This window comes from Ciconia boyciana, chromosome 3 (assembly GCF_034638445.1).
Source record: "Ciconia boyciana chromosome 3, ASM3463844v1, whole genome shotgun sequence".
Taxonomy (NCBI): domain Eukaryota; kingdom Metazoa; phylum Chordata; class Aves; order Ciconiiformes; family Ciconiidae; genus Ciconia; species Ciconia boyciana.
Genome location: NC_132936.1, coordinates 123,691,667 through 123,711,568, shown reverse-complemented (window position 1 = coordinate 123,711,568; position 19,902 = coordinate 123,691,667). Strand labels below are relative to the sequence as shown.

Genomic DNA, 19,902 nt, shown 5'->3' with positions numbered 1-19,902 from the left:
GGGTAGAAACCTAAATAAGTGTGCGTATATATACACGTATATGTTTAAACTGCTTTTACAGCACCGGGATTCTCCCGATACCTTACGTGACCTTCACACCTTACCACCCCGGCAGCCCCGGCCGTCCGGGGCACGGCGCTAATCCGATTTGCGGCGGCGGAGCCCGGGAGCGCTCGGGGCCGCACAATGGGTCGTTGTTCGGCCCGGCCCCGCGTCCTGCCCCGGGCGGCCGTGCCCCGCCGCCGATCCGGCGGCGGGGCACGGCCGCCCGGGGCAGGACGCGGGGCCGGGCCGGCGGCGCTTCCCACACCGGATCGGGGGAGGGTGGGGGGGGGGGGGGGCGCCGGTGGCACAGCTTAACGGGACGGGCCGCCGGCCCCATCCCTCGGCACGGCGAGCCGGGCGCGGGCGGCTGCGGCAGCCGCGGCGCGGCCGGGCGAGGGAGGGAGCGGGCGAGGGAGGAGAGAGGGAAGGAACGAGGGAAGGAACGAGGGAGGGAGGCGGCGTCTCCTTTAAAAGCCGTGCGGGGCCGCAGCCCGCTCCCACAGGGCGGCTGTGATTGGCGCGGGCCCGCGAGCCTCCGGGGTCGTGACATCGCCGCGCAACAAAAAGCCCCGGCGGCGGCCGGCCACCCCCGGCAATGGTGCGGTGCGGGGCGGGAGGCGGGCGGGCCGGCGGGACACCCGGCGCTGTCCCCTAGCGCGGCCGCTCCACGCGGGCCGGCAGCAGGCTGCTCCCCACCCTTTTTTTTTTTTTCCCTTCCCTCCCTTCCCCTCCTCCCTCCTTTCTTCTTTCTTTTTAAGGGAGCGGAGAAAAGTCAAGCTTCAACTTCATGTTGCTGCGGGAGTCTCAGTAAATGTCCATCTGTCTGATGCGGGTGATGCAAAGGACATTTTTTAAAAGGAGCCTTTTAACTCTATAGACACATAGGGACCCATTCACGGGCAGGCACACGCACACACACGCGAGGAGGAGGAGGAAGAAGAAGAAGCAACAACTTCTCGATCGCTGCTTTTAAAAGGGAGAAGCCCTTCCCTGGCCAGGACCTGCCTTCTGCCTCCTCACCCAGCTGCTAAAAGTATGTTTCTGAGGCGGACTGTACTTCAGGGAACTTCTATTTTCTGCTCGGCAGCTGTAGAGGAGCAGCAGCGAAGTTTGGAGTAACACCAAGTGATGCGGGAAAAACACCCCGAGAGCAGAAAACCCTCCTGCAGACACAACCCCTGCTGCTGCACACAGGTATAACTCCGGCGGTCGCAGATCCGCTGAAAGCCTTCTCCGCAGGATGACTCCGTGGGCCACGGCGGAGGTGCTAGCGCTCTGAAGAGAGAGGGGGGACGGGACACTAATCATAACAATTATAATAATAATAATGATAATAATAATAATAATCCAGCGCAGAGTTTCACGGGGGAGAAGAATATCCTGCGGGTTTGGCTAAGGACGCAGCAGGATTTGTATTTTCCTCCTTCCCCTTCTTCCACTCCGCCGAGGGAAACTAGCTCTCCCTTTCTCTCCGTTGGGGAAGCCGCTGCCCCGCCGCGGAGCCCCGGCGCGGGGGAAGCGCAGCCGGCCCCGAGCCCCCGCGGCGCGGCTCGGAAGGGGGGGTGGGGAGCACGGGGGTCGGGACGGGAGCGCAGCGGGGAGGTCGCTTCGCGCGTCGGCCGCTTCGCGCGTCGGCGGGGCAGCCGCCCCTTCCCTCTCCCGGCGCCGGGCGCTTTCCCCGCGGAGCGGTCCCAGCCGCGGCGGCGGGAGGCCCGGCCCGGCCCGGCGCGGCCGGGCGGCGCACACCTGTGCCCCGCCGAGGGCAGCGGCCCGGCCCCGGCGGTGCCCCCGGCCGCGCTGACAGCGGCTGCCCCCCGCTCCCCTTCACCTCCGCGCTCCTTTGTTGCGGATCGCCCCGCTCCGCTCCGCTCCCCCGCCCCGCCCCGCCCCGTCCCGCCGCGCTCCCTTTGATCTCCTGCCACGGGGATTTTCGTGCCTCGCTCCGCCGCCGAGCACCTGAAGCGGCCCGACGGGGCCCCGCGGGGGGCTCCTCCGCGCCCGCCCCGCCGGGTGCCGGCCGGGCCGCGGCGGGCGCCGCTCGCCATGGCCCGCGCCTCGCCCCGCCGCGGGGGCCAGGCCGGGCGCCGGGGTGGGACCCACCTGCGGACCGTCCCCGTCCGCCCTCCCCCCCCCGCGGCGCGCTCCCCCGGCGCGGTGTCCGCGCTGACTGGCTCCCATCGCCTCCTCCTCCTCCTCCGCGCAGGTTGATCATGGTTGCCGCGACCCGCTCCCTCCTGGCGCTGCTGCTCTGCCAGGTGCTGCTGGGCGGCGCGGCCGGCCTCATGCCGGAGGTGGGCCGGCGGCGCTTCAGCGACCCGGGCCGCGCCGCCTCGGCCGCGCAGCGCCCCGAGGACCTCCTCAGCGAGTTCGAGCTGCGCCTGCTCCACATGTTCGGGCTGAAGCGGCGGCCCAGCCCCGGCAAGGACGTCGTCATCCCCCCCTACATGCTGGACCTCTACCGCCTGCACGCGGGCCAGCAGCTGGGGCAGCCGCCGGCCCTCGGCTACCCGCTGGAGCGGGCCGCCAGCCGCGCCAACACCGTCCGCAGCTTCCACCACGAAGGTAGGGCCGGGGGCGCGGGGGTGAGGGCCGGTAACGGGCGCGGGCGCCGCGCGGCCGCCAGCGGTCGCGGGCCGGGCTGCGGCGGCGGAGGGGAAAGGGGAGGGCCGGAGGAGGAGCGTCGGGGCGGATTCCTCCCCGGGAGCGCGGGGTTTGTTAAATTCGGCGGGGCGGCGGTGTGCCTCCAGAGCCCCGGCTGCAGGGTCTCTGCTGCGGCGCGCTTGCTCTGCGAGCCTCCCTTCTCCTCCTCCTCCTCCTCCTCCTCCTCCCCCCCCCCCCCTTCGCCCGAGCAGAGGCGCCTGTTGTATTTACTTTGTCCGCTAAAACAGAGCGGCTCCGCGTGAAGCGTTCCCACAGATAGCTTTTCTTTTGCGAGGCTAAAGAGCAGGAAAGTCTCCCTAATGCTCGGCTGAGCCGGGGCCGCTGCGGAGATTTCTAATCCTCGTCTAATCCCCGTGAGAGATCAATGAAACGATCAATCGTGGCCTCTCCTCAACCGCTCCCTCGCCCCGCCGTCGAGGAGCGATTTATCCCGGACCCACGCTACGCCTCCCCAGCCACCAGCGCCCAGGCTGGTAAAAGCCCTGTGGCCAGGTTTCGGCTCTCACCTGCAGGTAACCCGGCCACAGGCAGAGCGGGGCGGCCAGCAGCACCTCCGCCCCTCCTTGCCTGCGGCCCGCCGAGGCAGTGGGCTCTCTGGGACAGGCCCTTGCTGAGCAACTGGGTGCGTTTCCCGGCTTACGTAGCCAAAATCATCGCTGCGCAGTTAGCCGTGGCACGGGTAGGCCCGTGGAGCCGGTAGCGCACGTGTCGCTCGCGTGCTCTTTGGGAAACGTTTCCCCAGGTTGTAATCGTTCCTGGCTGCTAGTTTCTGGTGCTGGCATGCAGTGGCCCCGCTGTAAAAGTAAAGAAAATGCAATTTTCCCATGCTTTTAAAGTGCAACTGTGTTGAGAAAAGAAATTAATTAGTATTGAATGTTTCTGATGGATAAAGGAGGTGGCCTCGGAGAAGTGGATGTGCTGTTTAGTGGAAAGCCTTATCGTGAGAAAGGAGCTGAATGATGAAATGTAACCTCTCGTGGTCTGCGTTTCCCTATGTGGAAAGTAAACACCTAGCAGTGAAGGGGGAAAAGCCAGTGCATGGGTCATTCACGTTAAAGCTGAGCATGGTGGGCGAGGAGCTGAGCAAGAGAGGAGCGGAAAGGGCAAAGTTTATAATTTTTAGGCAAACGTAAAAATCTGCAGTTTCAAGTAGTCATACTCTTACAGCAAAGACTGGTTTTGACATAAAAGCTATTCTATGATTTTCTTCTTAATTTTGAGAAAATTAACGCGACTCCATTTTTTTACTGAGTTCTCGCTCTGTATTAGTGGCTTCATGAAAGCAGAGGTTTGTCTTGTGACCAGTCAAAACATCTGTGGATTTACAAATACTGATCTGGTCCTGAAAGACCCTAAAGCTGAGCCTTACCTTATGCAAGAAGTTGTATCGGAATCAACCGGGAATGGTTACATGACTAAGAACTGCTAACAGCAGTTATGGCTTCCCCTTAGAAAGTGGATGTTTCTCCAGGATGCTTAGTACCCAAATCAAAACCCATGATTTGAGAGAGATTTGTTTTGGCAAATACTTTTAAATTCTTCAATGTCTGTAGTAACTATGTACTACTTAGCAACCCTAGATATATTTTACTCCCTCTGCAGCTCCATTCAATTATTTCTTGAGTCAAAGGTGAGAATGGCATGGGGTTTAGTGACTTTTTGAATTTTTTTTTTTGGAGTGTGTGTGTGGTTTTGAAAATCTGTTGTTCAGAAGCGACTTTGTTTCGTTATCCCTTTACCATCCACCCTTTTTTAGCAGTTGAACCCTCCTGCCATTCTTTATGGCCCTTTTGGGTAAACATTAGGGCGTGCTTCATAAAGTGCAGTTACACATGTCGAGTTCACCATCTCTAACTAAGATACAAAAATCCATACGTTAAGATTTATAAATCGCCTAAATTGCGGAGTAATATTTTTCAGAATGGAGTTTAAGGGATTGATGTTAGAGCCATATTCTTGAAAAAAGCAGAAATGCAAGTTACCCTAAGTCCTCAATCAGTTTTAACGATTCTCATCAGACCCCTACTAACTATAGCGCTTGAGTTTTCTCACTAATGTCCTGGAATTCCAAAGTAATGCCGCGTGTTTCTTGCCGCTTATTATAACCACCTGGAATGCAAAGGGCACCAGTATTCAATCAAAATGCAGAACAACGAATGAAGCATTCTTAACTTCGTGCTATACATGCTTGCATAAATAAACAGAAAGACGAGGAAGATGGTATTTTCTGCCTGAAAGTCTTTCAGATCTTGTATGTCACGTGCGTTAACTGTCATTTGAAAGTTGCCAGCAGCAGACTATCTGAGGGGTTTGGTTGCTTGTCTCAGTCACTGATTTTTTTCTTTCTTTCTTTCTTTCTTTTTTTTATTTTATTTTATTTTCCCTGTTTAATCAAATTAGAAGTTTTGGAAGAACTGCCAGAAACAAGTGGGAAAACAGCACGGCGTTTCTTCTTTAATTTAACTTCCATCCCTAATGAGGAGTCTATCACCTCAGCTGAACTCCAGATTTTTCGGAAACAGGTGCACGGAGGCTTTGAGAACAACAGCAGCTACCATCACCGTATTAATATTTATGAAATTATAAAGCCAGCCGCAGCCACCTCTAAGGACCCTGTCACAAGACTTTTGGACACCAGGTTGGTGCATCATAATGCAAGTAAATGGGAAAGTTTTGATGTAACGCCAGCTGTTTTGAGGTGGATTGCACATGGACAACCTAATCATGGGTTTGTGGTAGAGGTGGTTCACTTGGACAAAGAGAACAGTGCCTCCAAGAGGCACGTTAGGATTAGCAGGTCTTTACATCAGGATGAAGATAGCTGGTCTCAGCTCAGGCCATTATTAGTAACGTTTGGGCATGATGGCAAGGGACACCCGCTTCATAAAAGAGAAAAGCGTCAAGCGAAACACAAACAGCGTAAACGCCACAAATACAGTTGCAAAAGGCATCCGTTATATGTGGACTTCAATGATGTGGGGTGGAATGACTGGATTGTTGCCCCACCGGGGTATAGTGCCTTTTACTGCCATGGGGAATGTCCTTTTCCACTGGCAGATCATCTAAACTCAACAAACCATGCCATTGTTCAGACTTTGGTCAATTCAGTGAATTCCAAAATCCCCAAGGCTTGCTGTGTGCCGACAGAACTGAGTGCTATTTCCATGCTCTACCTTGATGAGAATGAAAAAGTTGTATTAAAGAACTATCAAGATATGGTTGTGGAGGGTTGTGGGTGCCGCTAACACAGCAAATATATTAGACATACAAAAAAAAAAAAAAGCTGACACTTTAATATTTCCCAATGAAGACTTTATTTATGTAATGAAATGGAAAGAAAAAAAACACAACTATTTTGAAAATATATTTATGTCTACGAAAAAGTTGGGAAAACAAATATTTTAATCAGAGAAATATTCCTTTAAAGATTTTAAATGTATTTTAGTTGTACATTTTATATGGGTTTAACCCCAGCACATGAAGTATAATGGTCAGATTCTTATTTTGTATTTATTTACTATTATAACCACTTTTTAGAAGAATAGCTAATTTGTATTTATATGTAATCAAAAAGAAAAAAATATAGGGTTTGTACATAATTTTCCAAAATTGTAGCTGTTTCAATTGTGTGTATTTAAGTTGAAAAGAATACATGGAAGGTTACTATGGCAAAGTGCATAGCACGTTTGCTTTCTGCTGTGCTACTGTTAAGGTCACAAGTTCAAGTCCAGAAAAAAGTGGATAATCCACTCTGCTGACTTTCAAGATTATTATATTGTACAATTCTCAGGAATGCTGCAGGGTGGGCTGTCCAATCCATGAGAACTGGCATCCTCTTTAGGTGGAACATTTGGATAAGAACCAGACGTTGCTGATCTAGTATAAATACTGCTATTCCCAACTAATTTGCAGTGTGAATATAAGAAGGGCCAATAGAAGTCCTGCGGGAGGTGGGGGTGGGGGAAGACTGAATCCTTTCTAGACCTACAGAAAAGTGAATGTTTGATGTTTTCTTTAAAAGTCCTTCCTTTAAAAGTCCTGGCCAAATATAAAATAATAAAAACTAAAATGTCATCTTTTTTTTTTTTTTGTGATTATGTACGCTAAAGGGGAATAATTATCTTATTTGTACCGGCCCTTGTCTTTAACAGTTGGAAAAGCATTGCATACTTCCTCACCTCAGATGAGAGCTCACTTCTGTGGAGTGTTATAGTGAAATTAATCTTCAATTTTTGCCCTACATACAGCAAGCTGTTGTCATATGAGCCTCCTATCTAACCTCAGCTGATGGTTTTGCTGTTTTGCAGATTAGCTTGTCTTCCTTTCCAGGGTTTTCTATTTGAAAGCTTTTTTTTTTTCTCCCCTCAAGTGTTTAAATCTATTTCAGATAATAAATCACAGAACTCTGATATTTCTTTCTGAAAAGTCTGTAAGAAAAAGTGTTTCACTTGTGCAGTCATCACAAGGATAAGTTGTGCTTGCATCTTCTTACTTTTTAAATCCCTCATGTAAGGGACAAAAGCATCATTTGCAATTGGCAAACACAGCATTAAAGCTAATAGTTAATTGTGCCTTAAATTGTGCGTTAAAAGACTGGTATGGCAGTCGGGTTACTAGCTGTACAACGTGGGACGAGCATGCAGAGGCTGGGTTGCTTGTTGCCTGAAAGTTGTGCTGAAATAGTAGAGCGGGAAAGTAGCTTAACTTGGCTTCTTGGCGATCCACTGCAAAGTGCACTAAAGCTGTGAACGGAATGAAATTGTGTTAGACTGCTAGTGGTAAGTTCCTGCCTATTTCAGGAGCTCTCCAGTGTCTTTAGTGGATATATAATGGCTCTGTGCTGATACCTCCAGAGGTCTCAGAACCCCCTTGTGCTCCGTGGTGGATCCATTCTGGATTTGGTGAACTGAGGCAGCACTTCCTAAAGCCATGTGTACAGTTGGCCCATTAGAGACCTCTCTAAGTCAACTCTGGGAATCTCTGATTTGGGCCTCCTATTAGCCTAACTTTTCTTTAACAGAAACCTCCTCTTTCTCATGGCCCTCCCCAAACTCCTCCTTTTTTACCAGAAGGTACTAAATAGGTTTGTTGATCAGAAAGGCTAACTTGATGATGTCTTACAGGTCGTCTTATAGAACAGTTGTCCAATGCTAATCATCACAAAAAGCAATGGGTGCAGAGGGTAGGAGAGAAAAACTAATTTGCTGTTGGTTGCTTCCATTTTTCTCTTGTGAGCTTAAAAATGTCTTAGGCTAGGTGTAAGTTTCTGTGGCGAGATAAAAACTTGTCTATTTCTTTGTACCAGCAGTATTTTTAATAGCTAGTAGAGAACAATCCACCACTCTGCAGTTTGGCTCTGCTTATTTTTGGGAGGTAGCTGATGTTATTGCTCATGCTGATACTACACAGTAGCCTACGCCTTCACTGGGTGGACAACCTCTATTTGCTTTTTCAAAAGACCAGTGCTGTTTTGTTGGCTAATGTTTTTAGGGGGGAGCGTCATACGTGCAGAAGTTTAGTTTGCCTTTTGCTTGTTGCCAGCTTTACTGGTGATGAGTGAGTTTACGGCTGTTGCTTTGGGAAGGTTGTCAGTCGCAGGATATGCCGCAGTGAAGGTTCTTCAAGAATTCATTGACTGTTTGCGATGCGTGGTTGTGCTAGTCAAGTCACGGCAGCGCTAGCAACTCTATAACCTGAGCTTGCAAAAGCTGGACGTAAAGTGGTGAAAAATTGAAGATTGCACCATTTCTGTGAGCAGGAAAGGTATGATCCCAAACCTGCTGAAATCAGTAAAGACCCCATGGCGCTTCTAACCAGATCCTAAACTCCAGCATTGCAAGGCTTGAGTTTCACAGCTCCCAGCCCTTCGCGTGTAACTAGATTGAGGGAGGCTTTTTACGGAGTGGTGACTGCTTTACTTCTCCTCTAAGGCATGAGAACACGTTGATGCTAATCTTGTTTCAGAAAAATTGGCTACGGCGCTTGTCTATGCATGAGCAGTAGCTGGCTTATGGCATGATGCTGCATTCCTTGTAAAGGCAAACCTCCTGTTGCTTGACAAAGAATTGCATCCTTAGTAAAATAGACTGTGAGACCAATGTATAATTGTAAACCTATTAAGACCCACTCTTGTAAGCGTTTCTATACCTGCTTAGTGTTAATCACAGAATCATCAGTTCCATAATGATTTTGAGGAGGAAATATGCATGTGTCAAGCTCAGCACGTCAAGAAATTTCTGCAGAATTGGTTTCATAATGTATCTTTCAATCCTTAACCTCTCTCTCTAGATTGGAGATGTGAGAGTGCTGCACTGAGTAGTTTGTTTAGGACTTAAAAAAAGACACAAAACAGACTTTCATACATGAGTAGTAGAAAATTCTCCTAGAGATCAGTTGGGTTCCTGAACTCTGCTAAATAGGGTTGATGGTCAGACAGTCCTTCTGAAAGATTTGGGCTTTCTGGTATCTTCTAAGTCTGGTAATGACTGCTAAATAATCCTAAATACTAAAGGTATGCTGTTACCACAGCACTCCCGTACTTATTTTAGTTCTTTAGTACTTATTAGTGTTCTAGTGCTCTACAAGAAGGAATGAGCCTTTTTTTTCCTCTTAAGAGGAGAAAAAGCAGGAGATCTGGAAGGCAAAACTGCCTCTGTTACCCTATAGCCTGTTTCCCCTAAACATATTGCTTCTAGGCACTTATATAATCTATATAGGCAGAGATTGTGATAGATAATGTCACCCTTTGTGCATTTCAGATAAGCATCTCTCTAAACACAAATGTGATCAGCATCTCTCCTTGTCCTTTTGAGACTCAGTAACAGCTTTGTCGAGTGGCTTGATAATTTTTGCGCAAAATTCAGTTGGACTTCTGTGGTCAGCAACATGTAAAAATGACGTGGGAAGATCTTCAGTTGAGGTAAGCTCTCCCGAGAGCATTGGCCATTTTCACCGAGCAGGACCTGCTCTGCTGTGCTCACCTGGGCTCATCATAATCAGGCATTGAGACCTTTGCTGCTCATGTGGTAATTGGGTTTGGGTGGCCACAGACTATCACCTGCTTTCCCCCCTGCTAGGCAGTTAGAGGTCTCACTTGTGCCATCAGTACTGATGAGGCTTGGAGAGGAACATGATTTATTGTACTCTCAGCTTTGAAGAAGGAGCTCATCTGGACTGCATTTATATTAGACCCACTTTGCTACACTATTAGAAGAGGATAATTATTGAACTATTTTATTGTACAGCTATTCCTAAATTGTTGATTTTGGGGGGTTTTTTATTGATTTCAGGAGGCAGCTAATTGCCATATGGCAGCTTGATGTTAATGTTTTATGAAGATCAGGAAACAAAAGTTTATGAAAAGCTTTTGTATAGTAACTGCAGAGTTTCAAGAACTGTTTTATACTTCCTGACAGTGCAGGTCTGGCTTAATGGTTTGTTTTTATTGCTTAAGAGTGTAAACCTTTCTTTAGCCGATGTGTGGAAATTATATCCTCATCCCACATTACGCATTTCTCATTGCTCATTACTCATTCCCTGCTTTCATTTCTGCCATCTATAATCAGAGCTTTACTGTTTCAACTGCATGCAAAATGCTCCTATCCTTTGCACAGTAAGACACTTTTCCTTAGCACTCACCCACCCTTTCAAAAAAAAGGGGGAGGTGGGGAAAGGGGGGTGGGGGAAGAGGAAGAAAAGCCTACTCCGTCTATATTGTTTTTCTCTGTTTTGGGTGGAGTCTGTCTTAGATTCTGGTTGCTAGATGGTTTCTGTAGTAACAAGCAGAGAGAAATCCAAGACTGAAAAGGCACTTTTAAAGGTGCCATATCTTGCCTGAAGTATTATTTATCTAATTATGGATATGGAATGTTTCTCTTCTCCTTTATATTAAGGCTACCCCTTTTGGTAGGGCAGACTGCTGCTATGAGAACTTGGTTTGTTGAGTTCTTATAGCACGAGAACGTGAGAACCACAATTCTTGTTCCCAGTTGACTTAAGCTGCTCAAAATAATGATGAAAAGCCAAAGGCATTAACATGTATTTTTAAAGATGTTATAAATGGTTGTTACAGGCACAAACCACTTTGCTTTTTAGTTACATAGGAAAGAAAAAAGAAGCTAGGTTCAGAAAGACACTTGGATTTTACATATTATTGCTCTAAGGGGGGTGTTGGATAAAAGCATCCGTCTTTTATTTTCTTAAGACTGCTACGTACAAGGAAAAGGTCCCAGCTCCTTCAGAATATATTCTTACTCTGCTGTACTCCAAATTTTTTGTTTATTTCTCCTAAGAGATTTTGCAAGTGTGTGAGAAAGTAACCATTTGTGAGTGTCCACTACGTTTGTGCCTTGCTTGGGCACAAAAAGCATTCGAAAATTATTTTAAGATTACTTCTTTCCAGTACTAATCCTTCATTACCTGTACTCCTGACAGCCTTGTCTGCAACAAGCAGTAATGGTTTCCTAAGGTGGAGTTTCCTCTCTTTTTGGAATCTAGTCACCTGTCAGTGCCCTCTGGGATTTAGCAGCCTTCCGTCCGCAAGCCTTGTGCAATGGTCACTTAGAAAAGCAGGCACACTGGTTTTTGTCCTGGTTCTGTGTCCTTTACAGAGGCAGATTTGTCCCTGCCTTCAGCAAGGATCTTAGTTTGGGAAGGGTCTGAAGGCTTGCACCCGTTGTGTGCAGCAGGAGACACCTCATAGCACCAGGGACTGGGTTTGTAACTTGCCGGAAGTCTGAGGGCCAAAGCTTATTTGCCTCTGTATTTACATAGTGCTGTGAAGGCACTCAGCTGTAATACCTGCCCAGGCTTGTATTGCCCTCGATAGATGAACAGAGGCTGGGAGTTGTTGGACTTCTCCAGAGGTAGGAAACTTGCAGTGGGTCAGCTTGGTTCTCAGCTCATAAGGCAGGGCGGCGATGAGATGTGTTTTTGCTCTTCACAGTTCATTCTTGTAGGGGCTTCTGCAAAATGTGCTTGGCTGCCCCTATAGAAATGAGACTGGAGCCACTGGGTTAGGTCTACAGTTGGGTATATTGGCTTAAATACAGGAAAGAAGCAGATGTATGGTTTCTTAGTTTGGAAAAAGGCAGGGATTTTTGTGGGAAGAAGTTGTAGGTGAGGGAAGTGGGGAAGGACCCTGCAGGCTTTTGAAGCTGAAAGTGTTAAAAGTTTCTAGAGGGACTTCAGGTAGAGAGATCAGAGCAGCAAATTGATAACATTCTGAAAGTTCAGGTTCCCACAACAGCTGGACTGTGGCAGATTTACCATTTAATGAGGCTGATAATCCCATTAGAGATTAAATTAAGAAGGTTTTTCTGGGAGATCACCAAGAAAATTGTGAATATTGTACTGTAGCTTGGGTCGTAATGCCAGGGCAGTGGAGAGCAGACATGTACTTCTTGCGCTGCTGGATACTGTTTCATTCAGTGCGTCTCATTAAAACAGAGCATTCAACTCTAGCAGTGTTTCACTACAAACAGAAGCAAATGTATTATTATTGTTATTACTACTACTATTATTACTATCATCATCATCATTCTGGAAACAACATGCAGATTAAAAGATGGAAGTATCAACCAGATCTGCAAATCAGCACAGCTCTACTGACTTCGTTCTCAGACGATCCTGTCCTTTTTATTAAAGCAAAGCCTCAGAAGGCAGGGTGACCACGTATAAAAAATAATGTATTTAAGGTAACTATTGACATAACTCCAGTAGCTTGGAACTTGTACAAAACCATTTTTTATGGCATCCTGCACGCCCTAGTGATGGGAAAGTGTTGTATGGAATAATGACTCTGTAACCACAGACTTCAAAAGTATAGAATGTCTGCAGCGTGATGGAAATAGCTGTTTCCACATCAATAATATACACACAGGCATATTGAAGCTTAATTGCAAGGCCAATGGTGATGGGAGGGGGAAGGGATATCTGACTACGGCTGCACCAAACACGCGGGCTGAGCAGAATGCTTCTGCTTTACGGCCAGAAACAATGATTCATTTCATTATAATCTTGACTTTTGCATTTTTCTCATGACTTATTGATAACTTCGTATGGGACTTCGTAGACCAAAGGAGTTACTGACTCCTTAGGAATTAGGAAGAGAGACAGGGTATGTATTATTTCTTATAAACATCACTCTCGCTGTTGTTTTACATTTTTCTATTTTAAGGACAGTTCTAACACATTTTTTTCTGCTTGCATTTTCTCTCTTCCTTTGAATTAAAAAATCTTTTACTTAAAAGCAGTCTCACTTTAAGAGCCCAGCTTTTTTCTCCATTTTCATGAAGAATCCTGATCTTCTAGTTGACATCATAATGTTAACATGAAGGCAGTTTTGATGTCACAAACTGTTGCTATTGGACCAGGTTGTAATGCACATGGAGGCTGTTTTCCCAGCCCTGGAATTGTAAATAAAAGGTGGGCTTTATAAAAGCTTTAAGTGAAAAATGAGCGGTTATGTTCTGCAAAATACTGGCGTTACTGATACCCTCTTATTCTTATTGTTCAAGACCTAGATTACTGGAATGGCAGGCATGTTGTCATTTTACTGCTTTCAGTGTACAGACTACTGGCATCTTGCAGGATTACTTTAAAGCTTCCCCTGCTGGAATCTCGTGAGGACACCACGGAGCCTGAGATTCTTAGAAAGAAAATTTCCTCCCAGTCTCTGGGGAGAAGCCTCAGAATGCCACCTTGAGACTCAAAGATCAGAAGGAAATGGAATTGAAGTTCTCCTTTTCTTAACCACTGGTATTTTTAAAGTCCATCAACATTTTTGGTTACTTAGGATTAGCAGTAACCCATGTTCTAGATGATGTTATTACTGAGGGGAGGATCAAAGACTAATTGATTCATATTTCCTGGTCTAGTGATTTTTTTTCTTTTTTTTTTTTTTTTAGAAATAGTTAATTGTTAACTAGTTCTTGACACGCTGGGCAAAGAAGTCTCCCAGGTTTGCAGATGAAAAGATTTTCATCTTTGAAAATATAACCCAAATGTACCCTAGAGGGCAGAGTCATTTAGAAAGAGATCCTGCACACCTGCTCAGTTACTGATTCATGCCCACTGCAGAGTTCCTCCGTGAGAAGGACCAAGCCCTGGGAAAATGGTGTTGGGAGCACGGGTGGAGCCTTCTGGTTTTTGTCAGCAGCAAAAGTTGAGAAAGTGGTCTGTGACTCTCCTGTGTGCAGGTTCTGACAAAAAAAAAAAACAACAAACAACAAACCCCAAACAAAAACCATTAAAAAAAAAAAAAAGAATCAGTAGTTTGCAAACAACTCTGTATAACCCAGCAGGCCATTCTGCTGGCAGGCAGCTATTGCAGCTCTCACCCGCTGGAGGGTCTTAGCCTTTTTTTGAGGGTTCGATTTAATTTTCAAATACAAGCAGCTTAACTTATGTTTTGTATCAAAGAAAATAAACCAGGTGCTCCCCTTTCCAAGAGCTTTCTCTTCTTGGGACCTGAGCCACGCAGTGGGTTGCTGCCAACTTTTCCATCTAACTGGTGAGGAAAAGTTGTTGTCAGGCCTTGCTCTGTGAGCCTGAGCGTCTGGGAAGGATCCGGGAAGGTCTTTGCAGCTCCTCTTGTATGTGAGTACTTCCTTCAGGGTTTCAGGCTCCATTCCTCTCTTCTCTACCCCATTAATCTGAGGGGGCGGGGGGAAAGGGTCAAACACTGGGACACTTTGAAGAGTGTGCCTTTACCAAGCTTTGGCTTTTCTCTCTTCCTGGAACTCTCATTACATGATCCTGGTTTTCTGAGCCAATTGTTAGCCCAAGGCCAAATCCTTAACCTTGGGCTAGATAACAAAAGCACAGCTGAGGTGATCTTGACTCCTTTAAAAAGGCTGTCTACTCTTTGATGCACTCGGAATGAGACGCATAATTCATTTTAGTTCCAGAGGTTGTTCTTAGCATCGGAAATTAGCAACCTCCGTGATAAAAAGTCAGCATGTTAAGTGTGTGTGTGTGTGTTTTATGTTGATCTGTCTTCCATTGCATTCCACATTCTGGAGGGTGTTGGTGTGTCTAGGGAGAACCTGAGATTGAATCCTATCTGCGAAGTTTTACTTTATGTAACTGCATCGGTTCATACCAAGGCCCGAAGACTTTGTGCCAACGATAGGAAGTGACATTTGGAAAACGTAGCTTTCTGACTTGCAGCTCTAAATGAGAGGAGTGTGTAATTGGAGCATATGCTCAAGAGAAATTAAGCTGAGATCAGGTTTATTAATGGATAACAAAACTGCTTGTTAAGTACAGCCCTATTCTTCTATGCAACGACCGCAGACGCGTGAGAGAGACCAGTGAGTGTCATACAGTGCTAATGCCTGGCAGTGCTATGTGCAGAAGCTCTTCTGTCTCTGTGCTGTGGAGGCCTCCCCGACAGGTCCTTTCTGAGCTTTTTCTTTGGGAGAGGACTCTTCCACCGTACGCTTTATTGCTGAAGTCTTGGTGCTACTCTGAATAACTTTGAGGGTTTAATTTGTACTGTAGGCTAGGAAGCCTGATGGCAAGAAACGTAGCGTCACTGGTGGCTGTAGCGTCAAGTGGGCCTAGTCACGAAAGGTAGTGGAATTCACAGCTAAGCTGGTAGCAACAAGAAGGGCTTTGGTGACTAAACCTGTTACAAGGAAATGCTGCTAGTCAAATACTGCATCGGAAAAAAGGGGCAATGTAGCAGCAGGGCCACCAGCCTAAGGACAGGAGAGACAGCAAACTTTACTCTGCCGCGGAGCTGGAGCGTGCCATCGGAAACGTCCCTCGCTGTCCTTGCGTGCTAGTTCTCAAATAGCTCTTTCCTGCCTCCTAAGTGTTTTGTAATGATAGGTACCTTAAAGAATTTGGAGATGCCCAAATGCACTGCTGTTTATCCTGTAGGGTAGAGATAGCTAGCTACATTATATGGCATAATAACAGGTTTCATCCGTTGGTAACCAGTTTGCATGTGGACCAGGTCTGGCCAGTATTAAATTGGAAAGCAAAGATGGCTTTGTGATTAAGGTGCTGGAGTGGGACGCTGGAAATCTGGGTTCAAGTTGTGGGTCAGCCATAAACTCCCTGTGTGACCTTGAGCAATATAATTATTCTGAGACTTCAAAGGTATCTAAACAATTTGGACACACATTTTCCAGTCATTTTAATTAACTGGGATGCTTTGAAATGCTCAGCTTTAATCTCTCTGTGCCTAGGATTCTCATTTGTAAAACCAGGATAATAATATTTCCTTGCGCATGAAGAGGATGCGTGTGTTAATGATCGGGAAGTGTGCAGCTACTCAAAATGCAGCAGATATGGAGCTTGCAAGGAGTTTAGCGAGGGGGGAGCATGTTGAGTTTTGCAGGCGTGGGGCTCAAATACATATATGGGTGCTGCACGCAGGACGAACTTAGCCTATTTCAGTGAGATTTGTTTACATGTGGGCATAAACTGGGGGATGGTTAGTTACCATGATATATTACCGTCATATTGGTTCATGGGAGATAAATACCACTGCCAGTAAACTGCAACCAAAATATTTACTGAGAGGAACAGCTCACTTATGCAATATTTCATTTAGCTCCATAACAACATCTTGCCGTTTCTTTAGTGTCTTGCCATTCTTTAATAGTGAATATTAAACTTTTACAAGATAAAATGACTAGTTACTAACATTGCCATTTCTGTAGCTTTACTTCATGACAAGCCATACTCCCCCTTTAACATCACCTACGGTTACGTCCCTTTTCCCGGTGTTATGTGTTTGTGATTTCATTAGAAAAGCCTGTAATGCACACAGGCAGAGGGAAGGGTTAAAAGAGCCAAGGGAGTCTTTAATTCCTTCGTTTTCTACTTTTGTGGCTTTAATACACAATCTTAACATTCCATTAGTAAGTGGTTGCATTTTTTTCTTTTTAACTTAAGAGATTAAAGGTTCCTTCAGATTTTTACATTTTTTTCACTACTCTCTTTAGTCATGTCAGTTTTGTGTGCTGGGCAGGCAGGAAATGAAAAGCTATCCTCCGTAACCATTGATGCTACTTCCAGAGCCGGGTGATGGGTGTCTAGGAGATGCCTGTCCATAGGGGGCTGCTTTTCCCAAAAGAATGTCAGTCAGGGTAGAGAAATGTTTCAAAGGCCCTAGGACTTGGGTTCTTCACCGGCCTTTGAGATGACCATCACCCAGTGCCTTTGAGGAAAGTGCTTTGCAAACTGCATGCTGTACAGTGTTATATACTGTCAGAACATCTGATCCTGCTTGTAACAACAGTTATTGATAAGTCAGCGGTACATATATGTTGAAATGAGGTTTCACTATTTAAATATGAAGGAAAGAGACGGCGGCTGCTACTTTAAACAGCTTCCACTGAATCTGTTGCATCTGTGACTTCAGTATGAATCAAATCGGAGTCCTTTTCATTGCTCCGTGCGTTGGCTTATGATAATGACTGCTTTGTAGAGAAGAAAATGTGACTCTCTCACTTCTCGTTATGGTTAGTAGCTTTATGCTAGGATGGCAATGGAGTAACTTGTTATTTGTCATAAGGAAGTCTCAAATCTGGCTGTCAAGATATGCTTTGCTCTTGAAATTTACTTTTCAAAGCAACCATGAACCAAGTGCTGCTTTAATGCGCTGACATGTATGCTTGCAGGTTAGGTGACCAAATATTTCTCAATTTTATTCTAAAATCTGTATTGCGAACATCCTGAATGGCAAATTTTCCTCTAAAATGTCAGTGGAAGAAGATAGTGAAAATTCTGGATGTAGTTTTCACTGAAAACCGACAGAGTTATAAAATGGATTTGGGGTGGTAGCTGTTATTACCCAAGATTTTCCTATTACTTTGGTTTAGTTTTTCTGAAGTGAGCAGGGAAGAAATACCGACAAATTATTACTTCATATTGTGTGCAAGCAAATATCATACTATTTTATGATTAGGCCAAGTAAACATTTTCAGGTAGTCTCACCTTGTAGAATGTGGTCCTTTGTCTCCAGTAGATGCATAGTTTAAAAATAAAAGCAAACAAAACAGGAAAGAATCATGTCTAGATACCTACCAAAAGTTAAAATGACCTTAGATAAAGAAAACTGGCTTGGGTTTTTCAGGAGAAAATAATGCATTGAATTAACTGAAAAAGGTAAGGCTAAGAACAAAATATGGTAATTTTTTGGTGTGTGTTTGGGTTGGTGTTTGGTGTGTGGTTTTTTTTTTTTTACCAATGGCCCAATTCTGCAAAAACTTAATGTTCTTATTAGCTCTTTTGTATTCTAGGCCCATGAAAAACTTTTGGACAGAACTTAATTTAGTATATTTTTACAAAGTCTGATATCTGCCCAACTTTATCCAAGTTCATGAACCTTTTGAACAGCGGTCCCCCTCACGCCCCTGGGGTTCTGGAGAGGGATTTATGGTTTCATGTGCAAAGCAGTGTGAAACTTGGCACTTTCGCATGGCCCGAACCCTGACAACCCCAGGAGCGCTAAGCAAAATCAGGGCCTATGAACTCAACCAGCTCGGAGGCGAAGTAAAGGTTTATTGGAACTCGCATGAACTTGAACTCAATTCCGTTTTAAAAAATCTGGCCCTTACTGTCCCATCACTGCCTTATCATTAACATGGGGGAAAGCCATCCTGCATGGCTGTTGTGAAGATAAATTCAGTAAAACTTGGGAGGTGCTCAAACAAGGATGGTGGCAGTGGTAGTGTTGGTGGGGTTAAGGACTTGTGATATGTAGGAAGGAGGTCGATGACTGGGAGATATGAAGGTATTAATAGCCAGTGTATGGATAGGAGAAGTTCCTCTGAGTTCCTACTTGCTGAAGAGCCAGGGCAGGCCAGTCATTAGGGCTGTCTGACGGTAAATGATTCACAGTCAAATCAGGCACTCATTTACATCACCAGGCTTTTTCAGAGCCTGTGTAAACTGCAAGTTCCAGGTCATACTGAAGGCCAGGTTTGCCTTTTGCTTATTCTGCTTTCAGTGGGGTTGAAAGATTATGAGTGGGAATTTGGCCAAAGGTCTAAAAAAACTACTTGCCTCCTGATTTATAAACCAGCAAAGGTGCTACGTGCAGCCAGTATCCAAGTCTATTAGAAAGAGAGTGTCAGGTTCCTAATGTTACTCAGTTCCAGTTCTGCAGATCCTGTCTTTTTTATAAGAGTGGAAGTCCCTGGCAGTCACTGGAATTAACTGATGCTGGGGATTGGGCCCACAAGGTACAGAAATATTTCTTCCTTTACTCATTTCCTGGCCTTGCCCTCTGGACTGTCTGGCTTTGGAGCTTTCGTCATTCAGGTAGGTCATGTTATGCCTCTTCTTACCAGGTCCTGAAACGAGCCAGTGTTGCTCACCTGCAGGCCCAAATTGGCTGTAAGTGAACACTTCGGGCATTAATTCTGTGTTGCGTTGCCTCTACTTCTACAATGTATAAAGTACTCCAGGGATCTTCCACAAGTGAGGCCACGGGTGGATTTGTTGAAGTGGACCTCTTTCAAAGTTGCTTGTAATTGTTGCCTTTACATGGTATGGATTCCAACTGTGATCCTACAGTGTACTTACGATGATAGTACCTTGGCTTATAAAGTCACAACAGGAATAGTCTGCCGTTAACACGTGCAGAAGTCTGGTTATCAAGAAGTGGGCTCATTTTTCTGACACTAGGCTAAACCCTTTTAGGAGAACCATTACCCTCCCCACATCTGCTGGAAGGGCAGTTTGAGGCATAAACAATTCAGGAGTCTTGCGGAGTGAGTGAGGGACAACTTTTTGATGCTGGTGCTGGATGAGCTGCTGATGGAAGCGCTGTGCTGGACCTGCTGCTCACGAATAAGGAAGAACTGTTTTGGGGTGACTTAGCTGCAGTATCATGAGGTGGTTGTTTAAGAACCTGAGGGAAGTGGGAAAGGCAAGTAATATAATAATCACTCAAAACTTCAAGCATGTGGACTTTGGCTTGTTCAAGGAACTGGTAGGCAGAATCTCCTGGGAGTCTGCCCTGGAGGGCAGAGAGACCCGTGAAAGTTGCTTGATCTTCAAGGACAGCCTCCTCAAAGCAAAAGAACAGTCCATCCTGATGTTCAGGATGCTGAGCAGGTATAGCAGGAGGCCAGCTTGGCTGAACGGGGAACTCCTGACTGATTGCAAATGCAAAAAGGAAGAGTATGGAGGTGGAAGCAGGGACAAGCAACCAAAGAGGAATACAGAAAT

At 46.1% G+C, this 19,902-nt stretch overlaps 1 protein-coding gene across 6 annotated transcripts in view; it reads left to right on the top strand.

Moving 5' to 3' along the window:
• The first annotated feature begins 530 nt into the window (after positions 1-530).
• Positions 531-19,902, top strand: part of BMP2 (bone morphogenetic protein 2) — a 103,309-nt gene continuing 83,937 nt past the window's right edge. For 2 of the 6 annotated variants that reach the window (XR_012041750.1, XM_072857470.1), the window contains exons 1-3: positions 542-1,239; positions 2,249-2,607; positions 5,107-5,344. Coding sequence is in view for 2 of the 6 variants with exons in the window: in XM_072857470.1 (XP_072713571.1) it covers positions 2,256-2,607; positions 5,107-5,344 (590 nt within the window). In the remaining 4 variants the exon portion in view is untranslated. Of the gene's footprint in view, positions 1,240-2,248; positions 2,608-5,106; positions 6,781-9,464; positions 9,626-19,902 lie in introns of those variants that run through there. The other 4 variants (XM_072857468.1, XR_012041752.1, XR_012041749.1 and 1 more) reach the window with 4 other exon arrangements.